This window comes from Panicum virgatum, chromosome 7N (assembly GCF_016808335.1).
Source record: "Panicum virgatum strain AP13 chromosome 7N, P.virgatum_v5, whole genome shotgun sequence".
Lineage (NCBI taxonomy): Eukaryota > Viridiplantae > Streptophyta > Magnoliopsida > Poales > Poaceae > Panicum > Panicum virgatum.
Window position 1 is genome coordinate 47,412,789 of NC_053151.1, and position 18,882 is coordinate 47,431,670.

General features: G+C 51.7%; 1 protein-coding gene across 1 annotated transcript; it reads left to right on the forward strand.

The window, feature by feature from the left end:
- The first annotated feature begins 8,457 nt into the window (after positions 1-8,457).
- Positions 8,458-10,374, forward strand: LOC120681353 (microtubule-associated protein RP/EB family member 1A-like). Its single transcript, XM_039962854.1, has 6 exons — positions 8,458-8,669; positions 8,881-8,949; positions 9,084-9,170; positions 9,783-9,889; positions 9,976-10,097; positions 10,316-10,374. Exons 1-6 carry the CDS (start codon positions 8,550-8,552, stop codon positions 10,372-10,374), a joined length of 564 nt encoding a protein of 187 aa, XP_039818788.1. The 5' UTR covers positions 8,458-8,549.
- The last annotated feature ends 8,508 nt before the right edge of the window (positions 10,375-18,882 follow it).

An 18,882-nucleotide genomic window follows, 5' to 3' on the forward strand; every position in this document is an offset into this window, starting at 1 on the left:
TTCCTTTCCGTCCCCTCTCCCCTGCCCCTGAACCCCTGTCCCGTGCAACTCCTCAGGACGTTTCCTGGATCGCCTATCTCCCGTCGTCAGGGCTGGCTGCTCAGCTCAATGGGTGTTTAGTTAGTGAAAAAGTTTGGATTTGGGTATTATAGCACGTTTCGTTGTTACTTGATAATTAATATCATTATATTCATCTCGTGGGAATCAGTTAGACTATGTAATTAGTTATTTTTTCCAACTTTATTTAATTCTCAATGCATGTGTTTGAAAACTTGATGTGACAAATACTTTATAAAAAAGTTTGGGAACTAAACGCTGCCTCAATTGTGGCTCGGATACTTCTCGGAACCCACTCCCATCGTGTGCATCTGCTTGGAAGTTAGCAGCAAGCCAGCAACAAAGCATACGCTAGCATAGCAGTACAGCACGAACGATGAGAAAAGGCGAAGCATTTTGCAATAAAGAAACGCTCCGGTCATGCGCTTGACAGCTTCGTGCTGGGCAATCCTCCACGATTCGCAGAATGTTTTAGGGCCATTTGATCGATCTGTCCAGCTGCCCTGCCGCACGCTTTCCTCGTCACTCTGAGCTCTCCCTCGAGGCAGGAAGCACAGCACAGCCTGGCTTGCCTTCGTAGTTCGTACGGTAGCTTTAGAGAAGGTGACCCCCCGTGCATGATTAGGGTTTGTGGGAGGCATGATCCTCCGCCGGAATGAGATGTTCATGGCTGGCCCCCCTGCGATGTCGAGGGTTAAAAACAAATATTATAACAGGTTGTAAGCAGACTAAATGATGAGGTAGAGGAGAAAGAAGAGGAAAGAGAAAAAAAGTGGGCTGTACAGCCGACTTCGACACAAGAATCAAGAAATCTTGTTAGAGAGACATGTTGGCTATATATTAATGATGGAGGACTAAACTACTATACGAGTAGTCTAAGAGGTAGGCTATAAGAATCTTACAGCCAATAGTTGACTAAAATATTAACCTTGATCTAAGAGCAAATATAATGATAGTGAATCAGCAGGCGACTCACACATCCACATCAGCTTATTCCAACGTAGAGGAGGGAAAGAGAGAATGAAGCTGCCGTCTCCTGAATCGCCTGCTCAAAGCGGGCGCAAGCGATGCATGCAGCTACAATTGGCTGCTGCCTCTCCTTGTAGTAGAGAATCGCATTGATTGAAGTGGGGCCCGCCACTACTGCTGGATGACTCTGGATGAGATGGCGCGTGAGTCGCCGGCGAGCGAGCGATTTTACAGTCTTACATGAAATTTTAAATGAAGTCTATTTGCAAAATCTTTATAGAGATGGGTGTAACTTTTCGCGACGAATCTAATTACAGTAATTAATCGACGATTTGCTACAGTGATGCTATAGTAATCATCCTCTAATCGCACAGTCAAAGTTTTTATTAGATTCTTCAGGGTCACTAGTGCGGGGGTTCTGAAGTTTGTTTTGTAAACTGGATTTGTTTGACACCGTAATTAGTGATCAAAATGTCACTATTCACCTGAACGTTACAAAACTAGCGCGAACCAAACAGGTCCAAAAACTCCGAGCCGTGACACCGCCAGGCGTGCACGCTTCCCCACCGCAGGCTAGCTAATTGTAGATGTCTAGCATCGTCATAAACTAATCAGAGGGACCGAGACTGGCGACCAGAGGGGGGTGAATGGGAGCCGATCAAAATTTCTTTCGAAATCGATCCGTCGGCCTATATCCCGAAAATCACGACAAGCCCTCAAACCTAGGATATGAGAGAATAGCTATGGACTAGCTATCTCTTTGCAAAACGCCCTAGAAAACTAAGCGGAAACAACAGCGAGAAAATCACAAACAGCAGGGTCACTGGACCAGACCGGTCTGACCGCTTTCCCTGGCCGGTCAGACCAGTTGGAGCGGATTTGAAATTTCTGACCGGTCAAACCGGTTGCTCCGACCGGTCAGACCGCCTCTGTCCAGAGCAGAGTTCCAGCCCGCGAACTCGAGGTGATTTCAAAAATTACACGTTCAAATCATCACCAAATGATCTCAAAATTTGCAGGGAGGTTCCTGGGATAGATACGAACCTCTCCACAAAAAGAATCAACCAAAAACACAAAGGATCACAAGAATTTCGTGGGGGGAAGAGGCAAAAGAGGGTTTTCCAAAAACTCCAAAAACCTCAATCCGAGGGACTCGTGATTCTTGGAAGTTTATCTCTAGGCTAGATGGTTGAGAAGCAATTCACGGAGTCCCTAAATCCACCAAAAGAAAGATTTGATCCCAAAAACCACCAAAAGAGAGGAAATCAATCTATGAACAAAAGATGAACGGGAACACAAGAGAGCTGCTCATAAGGGTCCTCGATTTCATTCAAGTTCATCGTGATTTACAGAGGAATTCACCTATACAAGAGCTAGACCTCCACCCATTCATCAACCCTCTCAAATTTGTGGAACTAGCTATAATCTAGACCACTATTGCCATGGAGACCTCGGCCTAACCCTAGAACAGAGAGAGGATCAAGGAAAAACAGAAAAGGACTCGTGGCTTGGAGGCTCACCTGTCCAAAGGGCAGGTGAGATATATATATCCACCCTCAGGGGGGCGACCGGTCAGACCGGTTTCCCCAGACCGGTCAGACCGGTCCCTCCCAGATTTGACCTCCACCTTGACTCATACACTAAAACGCTCGTAGAGGCAAAACCGGAAAAGGTACAAGATCTCATCCAATGGCGGAGTTTCTTTCTTCGACTCGAAGCCTTCTCCGCGATGCCGCCACGTCGATGAAGATGCGGTTCGCGGTTTTGGAGGGTCCGCGAAACCCGGGTAGGTGGCCGGTTTTGAGAAAACCGCCAAAACTCCACGCGCGGGAAGATTCCCGCCTCCACACCGTGGCCCTAAACGTCGTTCCCGCCTCGGCCTTCGGACGGCACTAGACGCCGCCCGACGCCCGTCACCTCCTCGCCCGCAGCGAGGCCCTATACGCCGTCGACGCCCGTTCCTCCGCCAGTCCCGAGACCGACGCCCGTGCCTCCACGACTTGGCATCTTCAACCGCCGTCCGCCAGCTTGGTTTTGTGGCGCAAACCAAGAAACCCGTCATCCACCGGTGCTTGCGCCTTCGATCCAGGAGTGGACGCCACAGCTGCCGCCCGGCCCGAGCTCCGGTCCCGGCTGCCCTTCACCGTTGTCCACCGCACGGTCCATCACCCACAACACCTCTACGGCAGCTCTCCGTCGACACTCGACGCATGTGTACCTGCAACCAAAGACCAAGTACACGATCACACCGCATTGTTGATAATTCACTCATCACATACAGGAGTGACTACTGCTCATTTCTCATAATCGCGGCTAGCCCAAAAGATGATGGATAGACAGCATCATTGCGCCTCCGTCAGACATATGCAGGCTGCTTAAGATAGGGTGAGATTGATTGGTGAGAAGAGTCTGGAGCAGGAGCCCTAGATCAGGGGTAAAAGTTCAGAGATCTCGCGGGAAGGAAGGAATCACTTGCGTCCAAGTTTTTTTTTGCACGGTAACCGAGTGTTTACAAACACACATGGCCACGGGATTTCAGGGCAGAAGCATGGCCGCATGGCCTGTTGATTGTTGGGCTGCAGGAGCAGGAGGCCACTGTGCTCGAGACTGTTCAGATGAGGCAGGTGCAGTGCGTGCATCCAGTTTGTTTGGGGGAGGGGAGGGCCGCTGTGTTCTCTGTTTCTGTTCCGTGCTCGCGAGAGGCGTCCGGCCTGCTCTGCCTCTGCCTGGGCCGCACGGCGCGGCGCGGGCCCTGGCGAGCGTACGCTTTCTGTTCTCCGTGGACGATGAGACGAGGGAGCAGGGCGAGCGAGGTGATCGATGGCGCGCCCTGCTCGACGCAACATGCCACCCCAGTCCGCCGCTTGTCCGCACTCGCCGTCCTCGGATTCATTCAACCACTCATGATCTCGGATCAGGTTGACGCAGGATCCTCATCATGTTTAGCGCCGCGCTGGTTGTGGCGGCGAGCAGCTCGCTAGTCGCGATCCGAGTGGAACAGTAGCTCGCTCTACAGCATCTGCTGCATCTGCGTTGCCTTGTCGGTGTGACTCGGTAAAAAAGCCCGCGGCAGTAGCAGCCTGTTTGGATTGGGGAGTAGCACACGTACCACAAATTTTTACCAATAATTAAGAGTACTAAATAAAATCAGTTTACAAAATTAATTTCACAATTTCTGTGCTACTTCGCGAAACGAATCTAATAAAACATTTTGACCGTATAATTAGAGATTGGTTACTGTAGTATTACTCTTGCCAATCATCGATTAATACTGTCATTAGATTCATTACGCAAAGTTGCACCCATCTGTAAAAAAAAATTTGTAAATAAATTTTATTTAGTATTTCACGCACACAAAAAAAATTAGCGCGATTAGCGCAACGGAAACAAACGGGCCCGATCGACTGCTCGCTGATGCTTTGAGCCTGCGACCCATGTACCCGTTGCAGTGCCGGCTACGTATCCCGTTGGAATAATTTGCAAGTGTGCGGCGCGGCGCAGCAGAGAGTGCGTTCCTTGAACACCGCGTCTGAAACTCTGAACAGCAGAACAGAAGACTGAATGCGTGTTGATTCCGTTATCATCGATGATGAGGCTGGAAACATTGGGGGTGTTAGTTATTGAATTTTTTTTATTCAAAGGTCACATCCATTATTTGATCAGAGGGTTTTTCAGCCACTAATTAAAAAATTAATTTCAAAACTCGCTTGGAAACCGCAAAACGAATCTTTTGAGGTCTTTGATCGCATCATTAGTACATGTGAATTACTGTAGCACTTATAACTAATCACGCATTAATTAGACTTAAAAAATTCGTCTCATCGTGTACATTCAAACTGTGCAATTAATTTTGTTGTTTGACTATATTTAATATTTCAAGTATGTATTCAAAAGAGAGATAAAAAATTTTGGGAACTAAACGGCCCCATTGTAAAAGAGCAATCGAGACCAGTGCTGTAGTATTAATCGAGTGTCGGCCATGATCTATGATGAGTAATCACGGTGGACATCGCATCAAGGCGCTTCCAAAAGTTGCAGACCAGACTGTTTTTTCTGTTTGATTTGACCGACTCTGACTCCTTCCGTAGCATGGAGCCCTTCCAAAAAAACGGGGTCTATGAAATGAATCGGGCAAGGAGGAATGAGAGAATGCAAATTTTTGTGACACGGAAATTTATCTCGTGATTCGATTAGTTACAAAAGCATATTTATATTCACATTGTTAAAGTACTCATAAAGAGTATTTCTTTTCGACAATCAAGTCTCTTCCGAGGACACCAACTCCACGGTCACCTTGATCTCGGGTTCCACTAAGGAGCTTCTCCACCAAGGAAGAGGTCTCCACGTCCCCCGCATAAAATTTGTCGTCGCCGCTCCACACCAAACCGGAGGATTGAAGACGTGCCGGCGAGTCACCAAGACTCCAAGGATGGCCGGCTCACCGAGATACATATTTGTTCACTCAAGAACCAGCTCACAAGGTACACAACCTTGCCCACTCACTTAAGAGCTAATCTAGAACTAAATCTAAAGATGTGGTCAATGTACTCTTTGGTTGGCTTGGAAATGTTATTCAAAGTGTCTAGGGTCTTTCTGAACTCCAGCAAACTTCAAATGGCCAGGGAACTCATATATATAGCCCTCCAACTTGAACTAGTCGTTGAGAGCCGTTGCCACTTTTTCTGCATAGGCGTCGGATAATTCGACGGTGACTGCCTAAGGGCGTCGGATCATCCGACCCCACTTTGATTTCCCCCGTAGCCGTTGCAGTTTAAACCTTTACTGACCTCATTCATCCGATGTGTTTATCCGACGGCCTACAAACACTGCTTCGGATTATCCGGTACAACTATCATATTTGAATTCCATCCCAACGACGCTTGATCATTGCTTCTGTTCATTAGTCCGACGCTTCTTGAACTGCCACGTCGGATCATCCGACTCTGAAGGGAATTTTTCACCTGAGAAAACACATGCTCTCTGGTACATCATCTGACCATTAATCCGACCCATTTTCTTTAGGTTCGGATAATCTGATCCCACAGTGATTTCTCAGTCTTTGGAAACATGTTCTCTGCAGAATGCCACTATTCAAAAACCAACCCTGCTTCGACTGCGTCGGATAAATTGGGTGCTTTGATATGTTTATCTGACCCATGGCATTCGGATTATTCGACCCCACTGAAACTTTCTGTTTTCTTGTTGCATTTGTCCAACTCGTTGTAGCGGTCATTTGGACACCTCGTCGGATAATCTCTGCTGTTTCACTGTGACTTAATATCTCTACGTTGGGTTGGACACCTCGTCTCAACGGTGCATTAGACGTCTTGTCTTGTCAGTGCATTAGGCGTCTCGACTCGACGGTGCACTAGACATCTCGTCTCGCCGGTGTATTGGGGCATCTCGTCTTGACGGTGCATTGGGCGTCTCGACTCGACGGTGCATTGGACATCTCGTCTCGATGGTGCATTGGACGTCTCGGATATGACTTAGACGTCATCCAAGGGATCTAAGAAATCCTACAATTATGATTTTGCAAACTCGTTAGTTCCATTAATTATGTTGTTACACGATCACCAAAATCATTTAAAATGACCGTAATGGAGCCATAGCCATCTAGGAACGGCGTTCAGGGAGAGGAGAGTTGCATTACATCGAACTCGACGGGACCCGTCATGCATGGAGACGAATGGAGGAGTGGGAACAGTCGTTTGCCGAGGCAGGCGTGCCATGTGTACACTGCGTCCTGTGGCCTTGTCATCCTGCATCCTAAACGTAACAGTGGAGTGTAGTGGTAACCTGTCCGTGTCTTGGCTGTCTGCCGTCTCTGTACATGTTGACTGACTGTTGCTGTTTCTGATCGGAACATTTCGGCCCTCTTTGGCTCTCGGGTGGATCACAGGAAAAGGATAGGAATTGAGAACCGCAGGATAGGAAAGCAAGCTCGTTCCTCTGGAATCATTCCTTTGATTTGTCTCGGACACAAGCCACCACGCGCCAGCCGCGACGAACATGAGGTCCGACCAGATTTTTCTTTCTCTGCGTGCACAGTTAGAGCAATTCCTTTCCCCGTCGATTTCCTCCAGAAAGTTTCCCGTGAAACCAAAGACATGCTGACATCATCAATCCCAATCCTACCCTATCCTGTGTTTGCCCTCCGTTTCGCCCGTGAGCCAAAGGAGGCCTTCAAGAGTTTCAGAAACAATCCACGTACCGACCCAACTCCACGAATATTCGCAAAACCAGCGATGAGACACAAGGCCCAGTACTCCATTCTTCAATCTCACCCAGTCCACCACAGTCCACTTCCAAGTGGGACCGTGGCCCTTCTCATCTCCTTGATCGATCATTCCCAGAGGTTCGCAAGCCGGCCCACCAGCATAAATGCGAGCCCATCAACGGCCCCCTCGACACGACGAGGCCACCACCGCGACCGGGCTCGCCAGTCGGTGACTCGACCTCACTGGTAGCGGACCGGTGCTCCAGTAAAGTGGGATCCAGCGATTCAGAGCCGGACCCGCCCGCCAGCGGGAGAGGAGAGCGCCGCGTCGATTCGTGCGCGCACGCGACGGGAGCCCGTAAATGGTAGCCGGACCCACGGCGCCATTTCGAATTTCGGGGTCCCGTCACCGCCGCACCAACCCCCCAACGTTCGTCGCTCCAAAGCCTTTCAAACTGGCCAGGGGCCGCCACCAACGGATCTGGGCCTGGGGTCAGGTTACTTTAAGGTCCGGTAAACGGACACGAGCAGAGCTCCACAATCCAGGCGTTGTTTTGGGTGTGTTTAGATCACTTTGTATTTACATTTTTATGTTTTTGGAAGAAATTTTTTAATATTTAAAATATTAAATGTAGTTTAATCACAAAACTAATTATAGATCTCGTCTGTAAACTACGAGACGAATCTAATGAGTCTAATTAATCCATCATTAGAGCATATTTACTGTAACATTACTATAACACTTTAGTGTCTAATCATGTCATAATTAGTCTCGTTAGATTCGTCTCGCGATTTACAGTCCATTTGTGTAATGCGATTTATTTTTTGACTACATTTAGTACAGCATGCAAGCGATTTACAAAAAATTTGCATTTTGCGTTTTGGGATCTAAACAAGCCCTTAGTTGTAGGTTGTAAAATTTTTGAAAGAGCATCTTTCTATATTTGAAGTACTAAACATGGACTAATTACAAAATAAATTATATTACAGAACTCGTCTGTAAATCGCGAGACGAATCTAACAAATCTAATTAATCCGTCATCAGAGGTTGTTTACTGTAGTATTACTGTAGCAATTTAGCGTCTAATTATTAGATTCCTCTCACGATTTACCGGCAAACTGTGTGATGCATTTTTTATTTCGCCTAAATTTAAGTCTCCTTGCGGAATTTTTTTTTTGGAATTTTAAACTTTGCAAATAAAAGGGGCAGACGCAAACGCCCAGTCGCCCAGCGCCGCCGTTTCGCGTGGAGGCGTTTCGAAAAGTTTGTTTCGCAGCTCGCGACCGAGGGGGGAAGCAGGCGATGGCGGCGGCGGCGGTGTCGAGCATCGGGATCATGGACGGCGCCTATTTCGTGGGGAGGGGCGAGATCCTGCACTGGATCAATGCCACCCTCCAGCTCTCCCTCGCCAAGGTCGAGGAGGTCAGGCCCCTTTCCTCAATCCCCATTTTATTGGCCACGCTCGGTTGGTTTGATTTGTCAGGTGGTTAGGGTTTTGATCTGTTCGCGAGTACCGTGATCTCTTGTTCGCGCGAGAGGAAGAATCGAGGATTGCATGGTTTGGAAACGGTTGGATGTGTGGCGCGGTGCGGAATTTTGTGTTGATTGGTCGTTTGTTCTTCCTTTGCTGCAGGCTGCGTCGGGGGCGGTGCAGTGCCAACTGATGGATATGGTTCATCCCGGAGTGGTGCCGATGCATAAGGTTTGATTTCGATGCTGCTCCCTTCTTTTTCGTACCAGCTTCTGACTTAATCGATCTGTACTGTATTTGGGTCCGGACGCGTGGTGTTAGGTTGTTCAGTTGATTGTACCACTGTATTTTGTGCGTGTTTGCAGGTTAACTTTGATGCGAAGACCGAATATGACATGATACAGAACTACAAGGTTCTTCAGGATGTGTTCAACAAGCTGCGCATAGTCAAGGTACTGACTGCCAGCCTTTTGATTGCGTGCTTGATGCATTTCGATCTGTGTAATGTGCATATGATATTCTCTTGTGTTTGCCATTGGGAAAAATATGTGTGCAACAGTCAGGCTTCTGTGGTAGCTTATGTTCCAATTTGGAATGGATGTCTGTATTCTGTAAGTGAATGCTGAAAGGGATTTAGCTCTTCTATGTGTAAATTCTTGTCTGCAGCACTGCTTTTTGGTTGGGTGCAGCACACGTACAAAGTAGTGTGGAATTTGGCAGACTTGCATGATGTTAGACGACATTGACACAAGTACCATTTTTTAATATAAATGTGATCAGGTGGTGCTAGATAAAACGAACAAAGGTAGTAGTTGTTTCCATTGTTAATTTTATGGGGAAACCTTATATATATCAATACAGTACCAGGGACATTACCTTTTTCATCTACTTCCACAAAACCATCAATAACAAATTTATGGTACGAGAATGTTAACTGATTTACAGCTCTTTTTTCTAATAAGAGCCAAGAGTGCTTCATCTGTGTTATGCTACTCTCATTTCTAGTCATTTTGCAGCATAGAAGTTCTTCCTTGCTCTGGTATATGACTATTTTTTTCTTGCAGAATATTGAGGTCAACAAGCTTGTTAAAGGACGCCCATTGGACAACTTGGAATTTCTTCAGTGGTTGAAAAGATATTGTGATTCTGTAAACGGTGGAATTATGAATGAGTACGTGTCTTGAATCTTGATTATGTCGACTGTAATAAAAAGTTGCCCCTTACAAAGGTATTGAAAAAACTGCCTTCTTGTTTCAGAAACTACAATCCTGTAGAAAGGAGATCCAAGGGATGCAAAGAACGTGGTTCAAAGGGTTCCAATAAGTCATCTAAATCATTGCAGGCCAATAGACTTTCTGGTGGTGATTCAGCTGATGGAGGTGGCCAAGGCGGCTCTGGACACCCGGGTGCGAGAGGCGGTCCAGGAGGCGGTCCGGAAGCACTAGGAGGACCAGCGCGCGGGAGCCCAGCGGATCACTGACTGGGCGGCCGAAGCGAGCCTCGCACTGGTACCATTTGGGATGAGCCCAATCCAGGTGGCGGAGCCGCCAGCTTCGATAGCTGACACCCTCCCAGTGCTGAGTTCTGCCTCGGATAGGCTCCATCGTCTGGAGCCAGTCCTCGCTGGTCAGCTTGAAGCCGAGGGTCGCGAGCTGATCCGGATGGTGGCAGAGCACATCCTAACCTACCTCCAGAGCCATGACCCGGCCATGTCGCTGGCGCCCGTGGTCAATGGCCCTGTAGCTGAGACGGAGGCCGCCGCTCGGGACAGCGTGCGAGAGGTCGTCGACTTCGTTGCCGCCTATTTCAAACGGGAAGCTGCGGACCCTTGAGCTGGGCATTGTATCTTTTCCTTTTTGCACTATCTAACAAACACTGTATTAGTTGAAATTTTTGAAATAGAAGAAACTTCAACTTAGCTGTTTGTCAGTTGTTGATTTGCGGTATGCAGCACCCCGGCGCCCTGGCCCCCTGGCGGATAGGTTCAGTTGCTTGGACCTGTCTGCCACCTGAGCCGTAGAAGATTCTCCGGACCTCCTTGGGCATAGGGCTGCATAGTTTGTAAGACGAGCAAGCGCCTTGTTCCCTATGTAGCATATAGAACTACAGGGAGAAGAATCAAATTCACTTATACAGTAGCAATGATACTGCAACTTAGCTGTTTGACGCATGCTGAATCCATTCATGATGTCTGGGACGAAGCGGATGCTCCGGGCCCCCTGGGAGATAGACTCAGTCGTTTTGAGTCTGTCTACCATTGAGACTGGACCTTGATCTGCATGAAGGGTTTGAAGCGGATGCTAGGACCCCCTGGTAGGTAGGCTCAATGGTTTGAGGCTGGCTACCACCAGTCAAGACTTAACCTGTGTACCACTTCAAATTTACAGCTTAGTAGCAGGCCCGCGGGACTCATCCCTGACTAGTGCCAGGCTGGTACAAGGTCCGGGGCTCTAGATGCGCAGGTCCAGGTTGCTCAGTGCTTGTCACAGAGTGGTGGAGTGTGTAGGCTTAGGGTACGGGACCAGGCTAAGGCGCTACACAGGGCTCCGGACAATTCCAGGAAACAGCACGATCTTCCCGGACCTGGCATCATTGTCCCAGGCCTCTCGCAGCAGCGGGCAAGGTCACTTTGTTGTACTCGATCCTTTGAGATATAGGACTGGACATGCCGTGTTGGACTTAGGAAACCAACTCTTGAGCTGGAACGGGGTCCGAGCCCTTAATTACTCGGCTCCAGGTACTAGAGTACTTGTTACAGGGTGGTGGAGTGTGTAGGCTTTTGGGTACGGAACCAGCTAAGCGGCTACATAGGACTCCGGACCACCCCAGGAAACAAGCACCCGCTCTCCAGAATAGGTCCCTTGGGGTCTGGACTCCTCTCCAGCAGCAAGAGGGTCCGGATCTGTACGGTAGTCCAGCAACTCAATTCAGATCTTAGTTGTAGCAACAAGGGTAGAGGTCCCCGCGGGGGTTAGAAAAGTAAAAACTTGAGAATCGGAATGTGAATTTAAATTTTGACATAAAGACAGAACTGGGAGAAATTATTTCCTTTGCAATCTTGATGTACATGGCTTGCGCGATGGATGCCAGAGGCCGGGTTTACGAGGTCGGACCTCTACCGTTCTGAGCCGCGCGTTAGCCAACGGTGCGATGGATGCCAGAGGTCGGGTTTACGAGGGTGGCCCCCAACCGCTCTGGGCCGCACGGTAACTCTATCTTATTACAAAGGAAAAGATTATTTTCCGGCTTTGCCTAGGTGTAGAACTTACGCAGATGCTCTATGTTCCATGGGTTGGGCAGTGGCACTCCATCTTCTGTGGCGAGGCGAACGCATCCGGGCCGGCATACCTCTGTAACCCTGAAGGGCCCCTCCCAGCTAGGGGAAAGTTTGTGGAGCCCTGCTCGGCTCAGGATCTGTCTGAGGACGAGGTCGCCAGCCCGGAGCTCCCTACTGTACACGAACCATTGATGATAGCGCCGGAGCGCCTGGTTGTAGCGTGCATTTCGGATTGCTGCTCGCCACCTTCGCTCATCAACGAAGTCCACGTCGTCGCGCCGCAGCTGTTCCTGCATGGGTTCATCAAAGGCCTAGACCCGTGGTGAGCCCAGGTGAATTTCTGGGGGAAGGCATGCTTCAGCCCCGTAGACCAGGAAGAACGGAGTCTCCCCGGTGGCTCGGCTGGGTGTGGTCCGGTTGCCCCATAGTACGCATGGAAGCTCGTCAACCCATTTGGCACCATGCTTCTTCAAGCAGTTGTAGGTGCGGGTCTTGAGTCCCCTGAGGATCTCTGCATTCGCTCTCTCAACCTGTCCATTGCTGCGGGGGTGTGCTACGAACGCAAAGCATAGCTGGATGCCGATGTCCTCACAGTACTCTTGGAAGAGTCTGCTTTTGAATTGGGTCCCGTTATCCGCGATGATGCGGTTTGGGATGCCAAATCTGCTCACAATGGACCTGAGGAATGCGACTGCTGATTTCTTAGTGATATTCACCACAGGGATAACTTCCGGCCACTTGGTGAACTTGTCGATGGTGACATAGAGGAACCGGTACCCGCCGACAGCCCGGGGGAATGGCCCCAGGATATCCACACCCCACACAGCGAATGGCCATGAGGGCGGAATCATCTGCAGAGCTTGAGCCGGGGTGTGTATTTGCTTTGCATGGAATTGGCATGCTTTGCAGGACCTTACCAGCTCAGCCGCATCCTGGAGTGCTGTTGGCCAGTAGAAGCCATGCCGAAAGGCCTTGCCAACAAGCGTGCGAGAGGAGGAATGACTTCCGCACTCGCCTCCATGGATCTCTGCGAGCAACTCGCGGCCCTCTCCCTGGGAAATGCACCGCATGAGGACACCGTTGGCGCCACGGCGGTAGAGATCCCCTTCTACCACCGCGTAGCGTTTAGCCAATCGGACTATGCGCTCAGCGGACACATCGTCATCAGGGAAGATGTTATCTTTCAGGTAGTCCCGGATCTCGGAGATCCATGCATCGGGAGCTCCCTGAGTAGGTGGGGGTGGCTCTGCGAGGTCACTAGGATCCTCAACAGGGCACACGGCCCAGGTTGGGCACCACAGGTGGAGTGCTGCCGGGACCGTTGGCTTCGAGGTGCTAGCTTGATCTAAGGATGGATTCGGATGTCTATTCGAATGTCAGATTTTTGGTCATTTTTCTTCGATTATGAACAAATAAGATGTTGAATTTACTATGTAAATTCATAGTCTTGTACTTAACATTGATCTTGTAAAGATTCAAAAAAACTAAACCTCAAATTTATCATATATATTCTCAAATAATAGATATAAAAATTCGAATACGGATCGGATACGGATACGAATCTTTTTTCACCTTTTTAATTGTAGGGAGCAAATAATACATAAAAAAATTTATACAAAATTTTATTCTTATGTGTAATAATATGCTTGATATTATAAAAAAAAGATTAGCATAAAATTTTAAGCATATCTATTTTAAAATATTAAATTTGTTCAAAGAATTCGGATGTTTAGATCCATCCCTAGCTTGATCCCCTTCACCCAGCTCGACAGGCTGGGCGGTGGGTCTCAGCAGCCGTCTTTCGAAGACACCCTCGGGCACGGATGCCCAGGTAGATGCTCTCGCAGAGAGATCATCTGCTGCTGAGTTGTGATCGCGGGGAACGTGTTGTAGCTCCAAGGCGTCGAAGTCCTTCTCGAGCTTCCTCACGTGTATGAGGTATGCCGCGAGCTGGGGATTGTTGCAGTTGCAATCCCCTCGGACCTGTTTGATGATTAGCTGGGAGTCCCCCTTCACCAGAAGCTGCAAGACCCCCAATGAGAGGGCTTGCGTCAGGCCAAAGATCAGAGCTTCGTACTCCGCCATGTTGTTGGTGGCCTTGAACTCCAGGTGCACCATGTACTTCAGCTGATCTCCGTTTGGGTCGATGAGGACCACACCAGCTCCGGACCACTTTTCACGGGCGGACCCGTCGAAGAAGAGTGTCCAGTGGGGCTCGGTGAAGACTGGTGCCCTGATTTCAGGCTCCGGGGGTCCAGCGTTGACGACCGGACCCCCAGAATTGCTTGGGGAAGGAGTCCACTCCGCTATAAAATCAGCCAGGATCTGGCTCTTGACTGCATGGCATGGCTGGAAGTCCAGTTGGAACTCGGCCAGCTCTGCCGCCCACTTGGCGATATTGCATGTGGCGTTGGAGTTGTGCAGGATCGCTCTTAACGGGTAAGAGGTCACTACGACAACTCGGTGTGCCTGAAAGTAGTGGCGCAGTTTCCTGGACGCAATAAGTATTGCATAGATAAGCTTATGCGTCTCAAGATACCTGGCCTTCGTCTCGTGGAGGACTTCACTGACGTAGTAAACTGGCTTTTGGACGGTCCGGACCCTGGTTACCGGGTCCGGCTCGCCCTTATCCACCACATCAGGTTCTTGGGCCCCCAGCGGCTCTGGGTTCCCACTGGCACAAGGCTCCTCCGGACCCCCTTGTGCGGGGTCCGGGGCTTCAGGCAGAGGTGAGGCTGACGGGCCCCCGTGTCCGGGGTCCGGCTCACCATCTTTGGCCGGGGGGACCCTGGTGTCCCCCTGGCGAGCTTGCTCCGTCCTTTCGGCGACCAGCACCATGCTGACTGCCTCTGCAGACGCAGCAAGATACAGAAACAACGGCTCACCGGGCTCTGGAGCCACTAATACTGGCAGCGAGGTGAGGTGCTGCTTCAGTTCCTGAAAGGCCTGTTCAGCCTCTTCGGTCCAAGAAAATGGACCGGACCTCCTCAATAGTTTGAAGAAGGGGAGGGCCCTCTCAGCTAGCCTCGATATGAAGCGGCTAAGAGCAGCGAGAGATCCAGTAAGCTTCTGGACGTCCTTGATGCGGCCAGGAGGCCTCATCGCTTCGATCGCCTTGATCTTGGCTGGGTTTGCCTCGATGCCTCGATGTGAGACCAGGAAACCCAGCAGCTTCTCTGCTGAGACGCCGAAGATGCACTTCTCTGGGTTCAGCTTCGTGCGCGTGGCGCGGAGCCGGACGAAGACGAGGGACAGGTCCTCCACTAGTGTCGACCCTACCTTAGTCTTGACCACAATGTCATCGACATAAACCTCAACAATATCTCTAATAAGATTATAGAAGGTTTTGTTCATAGCTCGTACAAACGTGGGTAAGGCATTCCTTAGATCATACTGCATGACAATGTAGCAATAAAGCCCATCTACTGTTACAAAGGCAGTATGCTTCCTATCCTCTCTAGACATCTGAATCTGGTGGAAACCAGAGTATGCATCTAGAAAAGACAAAAGGTCACACCCGGAGGTGGAGTCCACGATCTGATCGATACGCAGAAGAGGATAGGGGTCTCTAGGACATGCCTTGTTGAGGCTGGTGTAGTCGATGCACATCCGGAGCTTCCCGTTGGCCTTTGGGACGACGACCGGATTGGCCAACCACTCGGGGTGGTGGACCTCCTCGATGAAGCCGGTGTGTAGGAGCTTATGGACTTCTTCACGGATGAAGTTCTGTCGCTCCACGGACTGCTTCCGAGGCTTCTGGCGCACCGGCGTGGCGTCGGGGTAGATCCTCAGATTGTGCTCGATCACTTCCCTGGGGATCCCGGGCATCTGTGACGGTTCCCAGGCGAACACGTCGACATTTGCCCGGAGGAAAGCGATGAGCGCGTCTTCCTATTTCTCCTCCAGGTTCCCCGCGATGCGGGTGGTCTTGGTGGAGTCCGCTCCAATCTGAACCGTCTTCACGGGAACATGGTCCGGATCGGACGGTTGGACCCTGGGAGCCTTAGCAGGCGCCTTGGGTTGCAAGGTGGATGGATCCTCCTTGGAACGTGCAGCCTCTGTCGTCAGAGCATGCAGTCTCTCAACTGCAGCAACGGCAGCGGTGCGGTCGCCCTGCACGGTGAGGACTCCGGCAGGGGAAGGCATCTTCAAGACCAAATACCCATAATGAGCAATGGCCATGAAGCGGTAGAGCGCCGGCCGGCCAATGATGGCGTTGAACGGGAGGTTCACTTCCGCAACATCGAACAAAACGCTCTCTGTGCGGAAGTTCTCCTCGGTCCCGAACGTGACCGGCAATGTGATGCTCCCCAAAGGGAACACCGGATGTGGGCCCACTCCAGAGAATGGGCGAGAGGGAGTCAGCTTGGACTCCGGGATCTGCAGCTGCTTGAACGCTGCATAGCTGATGACATTGAGGCCAGCCCCACCATCAATTAGCACGTGGGAGAGCCTTACGTTGGAAATGACGGGAGCGGTGACTAGAGGTAGTACACCAGCTCCGGCCATATTCTCCGGGCAGTCGGATGGCCCGAAAGAGATGGTGGTGTTCATCCACCTCTGGTGCGGCGCCGCCTTCGGGACCCCCGGCTTCACCGAAAGGACCTCCCGGCGAAGGGTCTTCACGTCCCGTCGGGAGACAAGCTCCCAGCTTCTGCCGTACATTACGTACAGCTTCTTGCGGCGGTCGCCGTTGTCGGAATCGGAGTCGTCGTCGTGGTAGACGCCCTTCAGCTCTCGAGCGGGGGATTGGTACCCCAGCTCTTTCTCCCCGGCGGCGGCCCCGCTGTCGGAAGCCTTCTCCTTGCCAGCCCGCTGGCGAGGAGGGGGTGAGCCGTCTTTGGAGGACTGCTCACGCCGCCCACTGACCCGCTTCGCGAGCTTCTGGATCTCGCGGCAGTCAGCGGCGCTGTGGCGAGCGGTGGGATGCACTGGGCATGAACCTCCGCTTCCACCTTGCGGGCGAGGGCGTTTGCCATGCGCATTCTGGCCCCCAGCCATTGCTGCCGCAGCCGGCGCTGGCGCTGCTGCTGCAACGGGCGAGGGCGTTTGCCATGCGCATTCTGGCCCCCAGCCATTGCTGCCGCAGCCGGCGCTGGCGCTGCTGCTGCAACGACTGGTCCGCCAGATTGCGGTTCCCCGCGATTCCGGTTCTTGTTCTTCTTCTTCTTGCCACCGCCCTGAGCAGTAGCACTGGAGCCGCCAGCCTTGGCGTCTCCGTCTTGGGGGGCTGAGTGCCATGCACGGCCCTCAGAGGCCCTGGCACACTTGTCTGCCAGGGAGAAAAGCGTAGTGACGCTTTCCACCTCGTGCGTCGCCAGCTTCTCGAGCATCTTCTCGTCACGTACCCCCTGGCGGAAAGCAGTGATAATAGATGCATCTGAGATACGAGGAATGGTACCCCGTACCTTGGTGAAGCGCGAGATGAAGGCCCGGAGCGTTTCTCCGGGTTTTTGCCTCACGGCGTGAAGGTGTGCCTCCACACCATGCTGCTGGTACGCACTGGCGAAGGTCGCTGTGAACCTCGCACAGAGCTCTTCCCAGGACTGGATCGTCCCAGGTGTGAGGTTCATGAGCCAGGTCCGGGCTGGCCCAGACAAGGCTACATGAAAGTAGCTTGCCATGACGGCACCGTTACCACCAGCCGCTGTGATGGCGGTAACGTACACCTGCAGGAACTCCGACGGGTTAGTGGTACCGTCGTATTTTTCCGGCAGGTGGGGGGCGGAACTTGGATGGCCATGCCACTGCGCGGAGGTGCTCCGCCAGCGCAGCGCAGCCCACCCCAGCAACTGGTGCGCCTGGCTGTATCCGGGCGTTCACCGGGGGCTTGGGTGCTACCACGTCCAAGTCGGCGTTGAGGTTGCGGCCCTCAATGTTAAGACGGTGCTCTCGCGCCCTCTCAACGGAGACGCGGGCATCCTCTCCCGCGCGACGGCGGTTGAGCTCCGCCCGCAGATCTTCTGTTCGTGCACCCCTCACGGTAGGGGAGCGCACGGACGCCGACGCACCGCCCTGACGCTGGCGGTAAGGTACCACCGCGTTGCCGGGCGGGGGTCGTTGCCCAGTCCTTGCAGAACTGGGGAAGGCCTGAACCAGGTGGAGGAGACGGTCGACGTCATCCCGCCACTGCTTCAGGGCGTCTGGCGAGGCTGCTTCAGCCGGGGGGTTGCGAAGCAACTCCCTAGCCGCTACCAGCGCTCCGCCGCTCGCATCTTGTGAGGGGGCCCTTGATGGGCACCCTGACTCTTGCCGGCGAGCAGCGCGCGCCGCCGCCGACGGTGGCTGCTCCGCAGGCACAGTTGCCCCTGGAGCAGGAACACGAGGGGCGTGTGGCGTGGAGGACGCCACACCCTCCGTCATCTCTACGTCGTCCACACGAACCATGGGGACGAAGAAGAAATGAACTGCGACCAGCTAAATGCCCCTACCTGGCGCGCCAAATGTGGTGGTGCTGCAAACCACAGCCGGGTGGCGGAAGGCACCCGCCCTAGCCCAGAGGGTGTGTACTCGGGGGTTAGCTAGTCCCAGTTAGATCTCACTCAAGAACACGATGAACACAACAAGATTTAGAATGGTTCGGGCCGCCGGAGCGTAATACCCTACGTCCACTGTGTGTTGTATTGCCCTCCCACGAGAGTGAGAGAGTTCGCGAGAGCTTGTGTGTCTAGAGAGCCCGTAGTGCGCAGCGAGCGCCTCCATTTTATATCTCAAGGGAGGCGCGTACATGGCTGTTGGGTCCCCGACAGGTGGGCCCAATGATGTAGTATAAAATAACGTACTGTTTATACATTATGGCGTCGCAGGCAAAGGAGATCTCTCTCCTGGAATCCCTCGCCTGCTCCTGGAGTCCCTCGTTCATCATGTCCAGGCGCTGTCTTGTCGGG

Bases quoted from the DNA above. Each gene is read 5' to 3' on its own strand.
- LOC120681353 (XM_039962854.1), top strand. From the start codon at position 8,550: ATGGCGGCGGCGGCGGTGTCGAGCATCGGGATCATGGACGGCGCCTAT. The intron at 9,171-9,782 runs GTACTGACTGCC...TTTTTCTTGCAG, and splicing joins ACAAGCTGCGCATAGTCAAG to AATATTGAGGTCAACAAGCT. The intron at 9,890-9,975 runs GTACGTGTCTTG...TTCTTGTTTCAG, and splicing joins AACGGTGGAATTATGAATGA to AAACTACAATCCTGTAGAAA.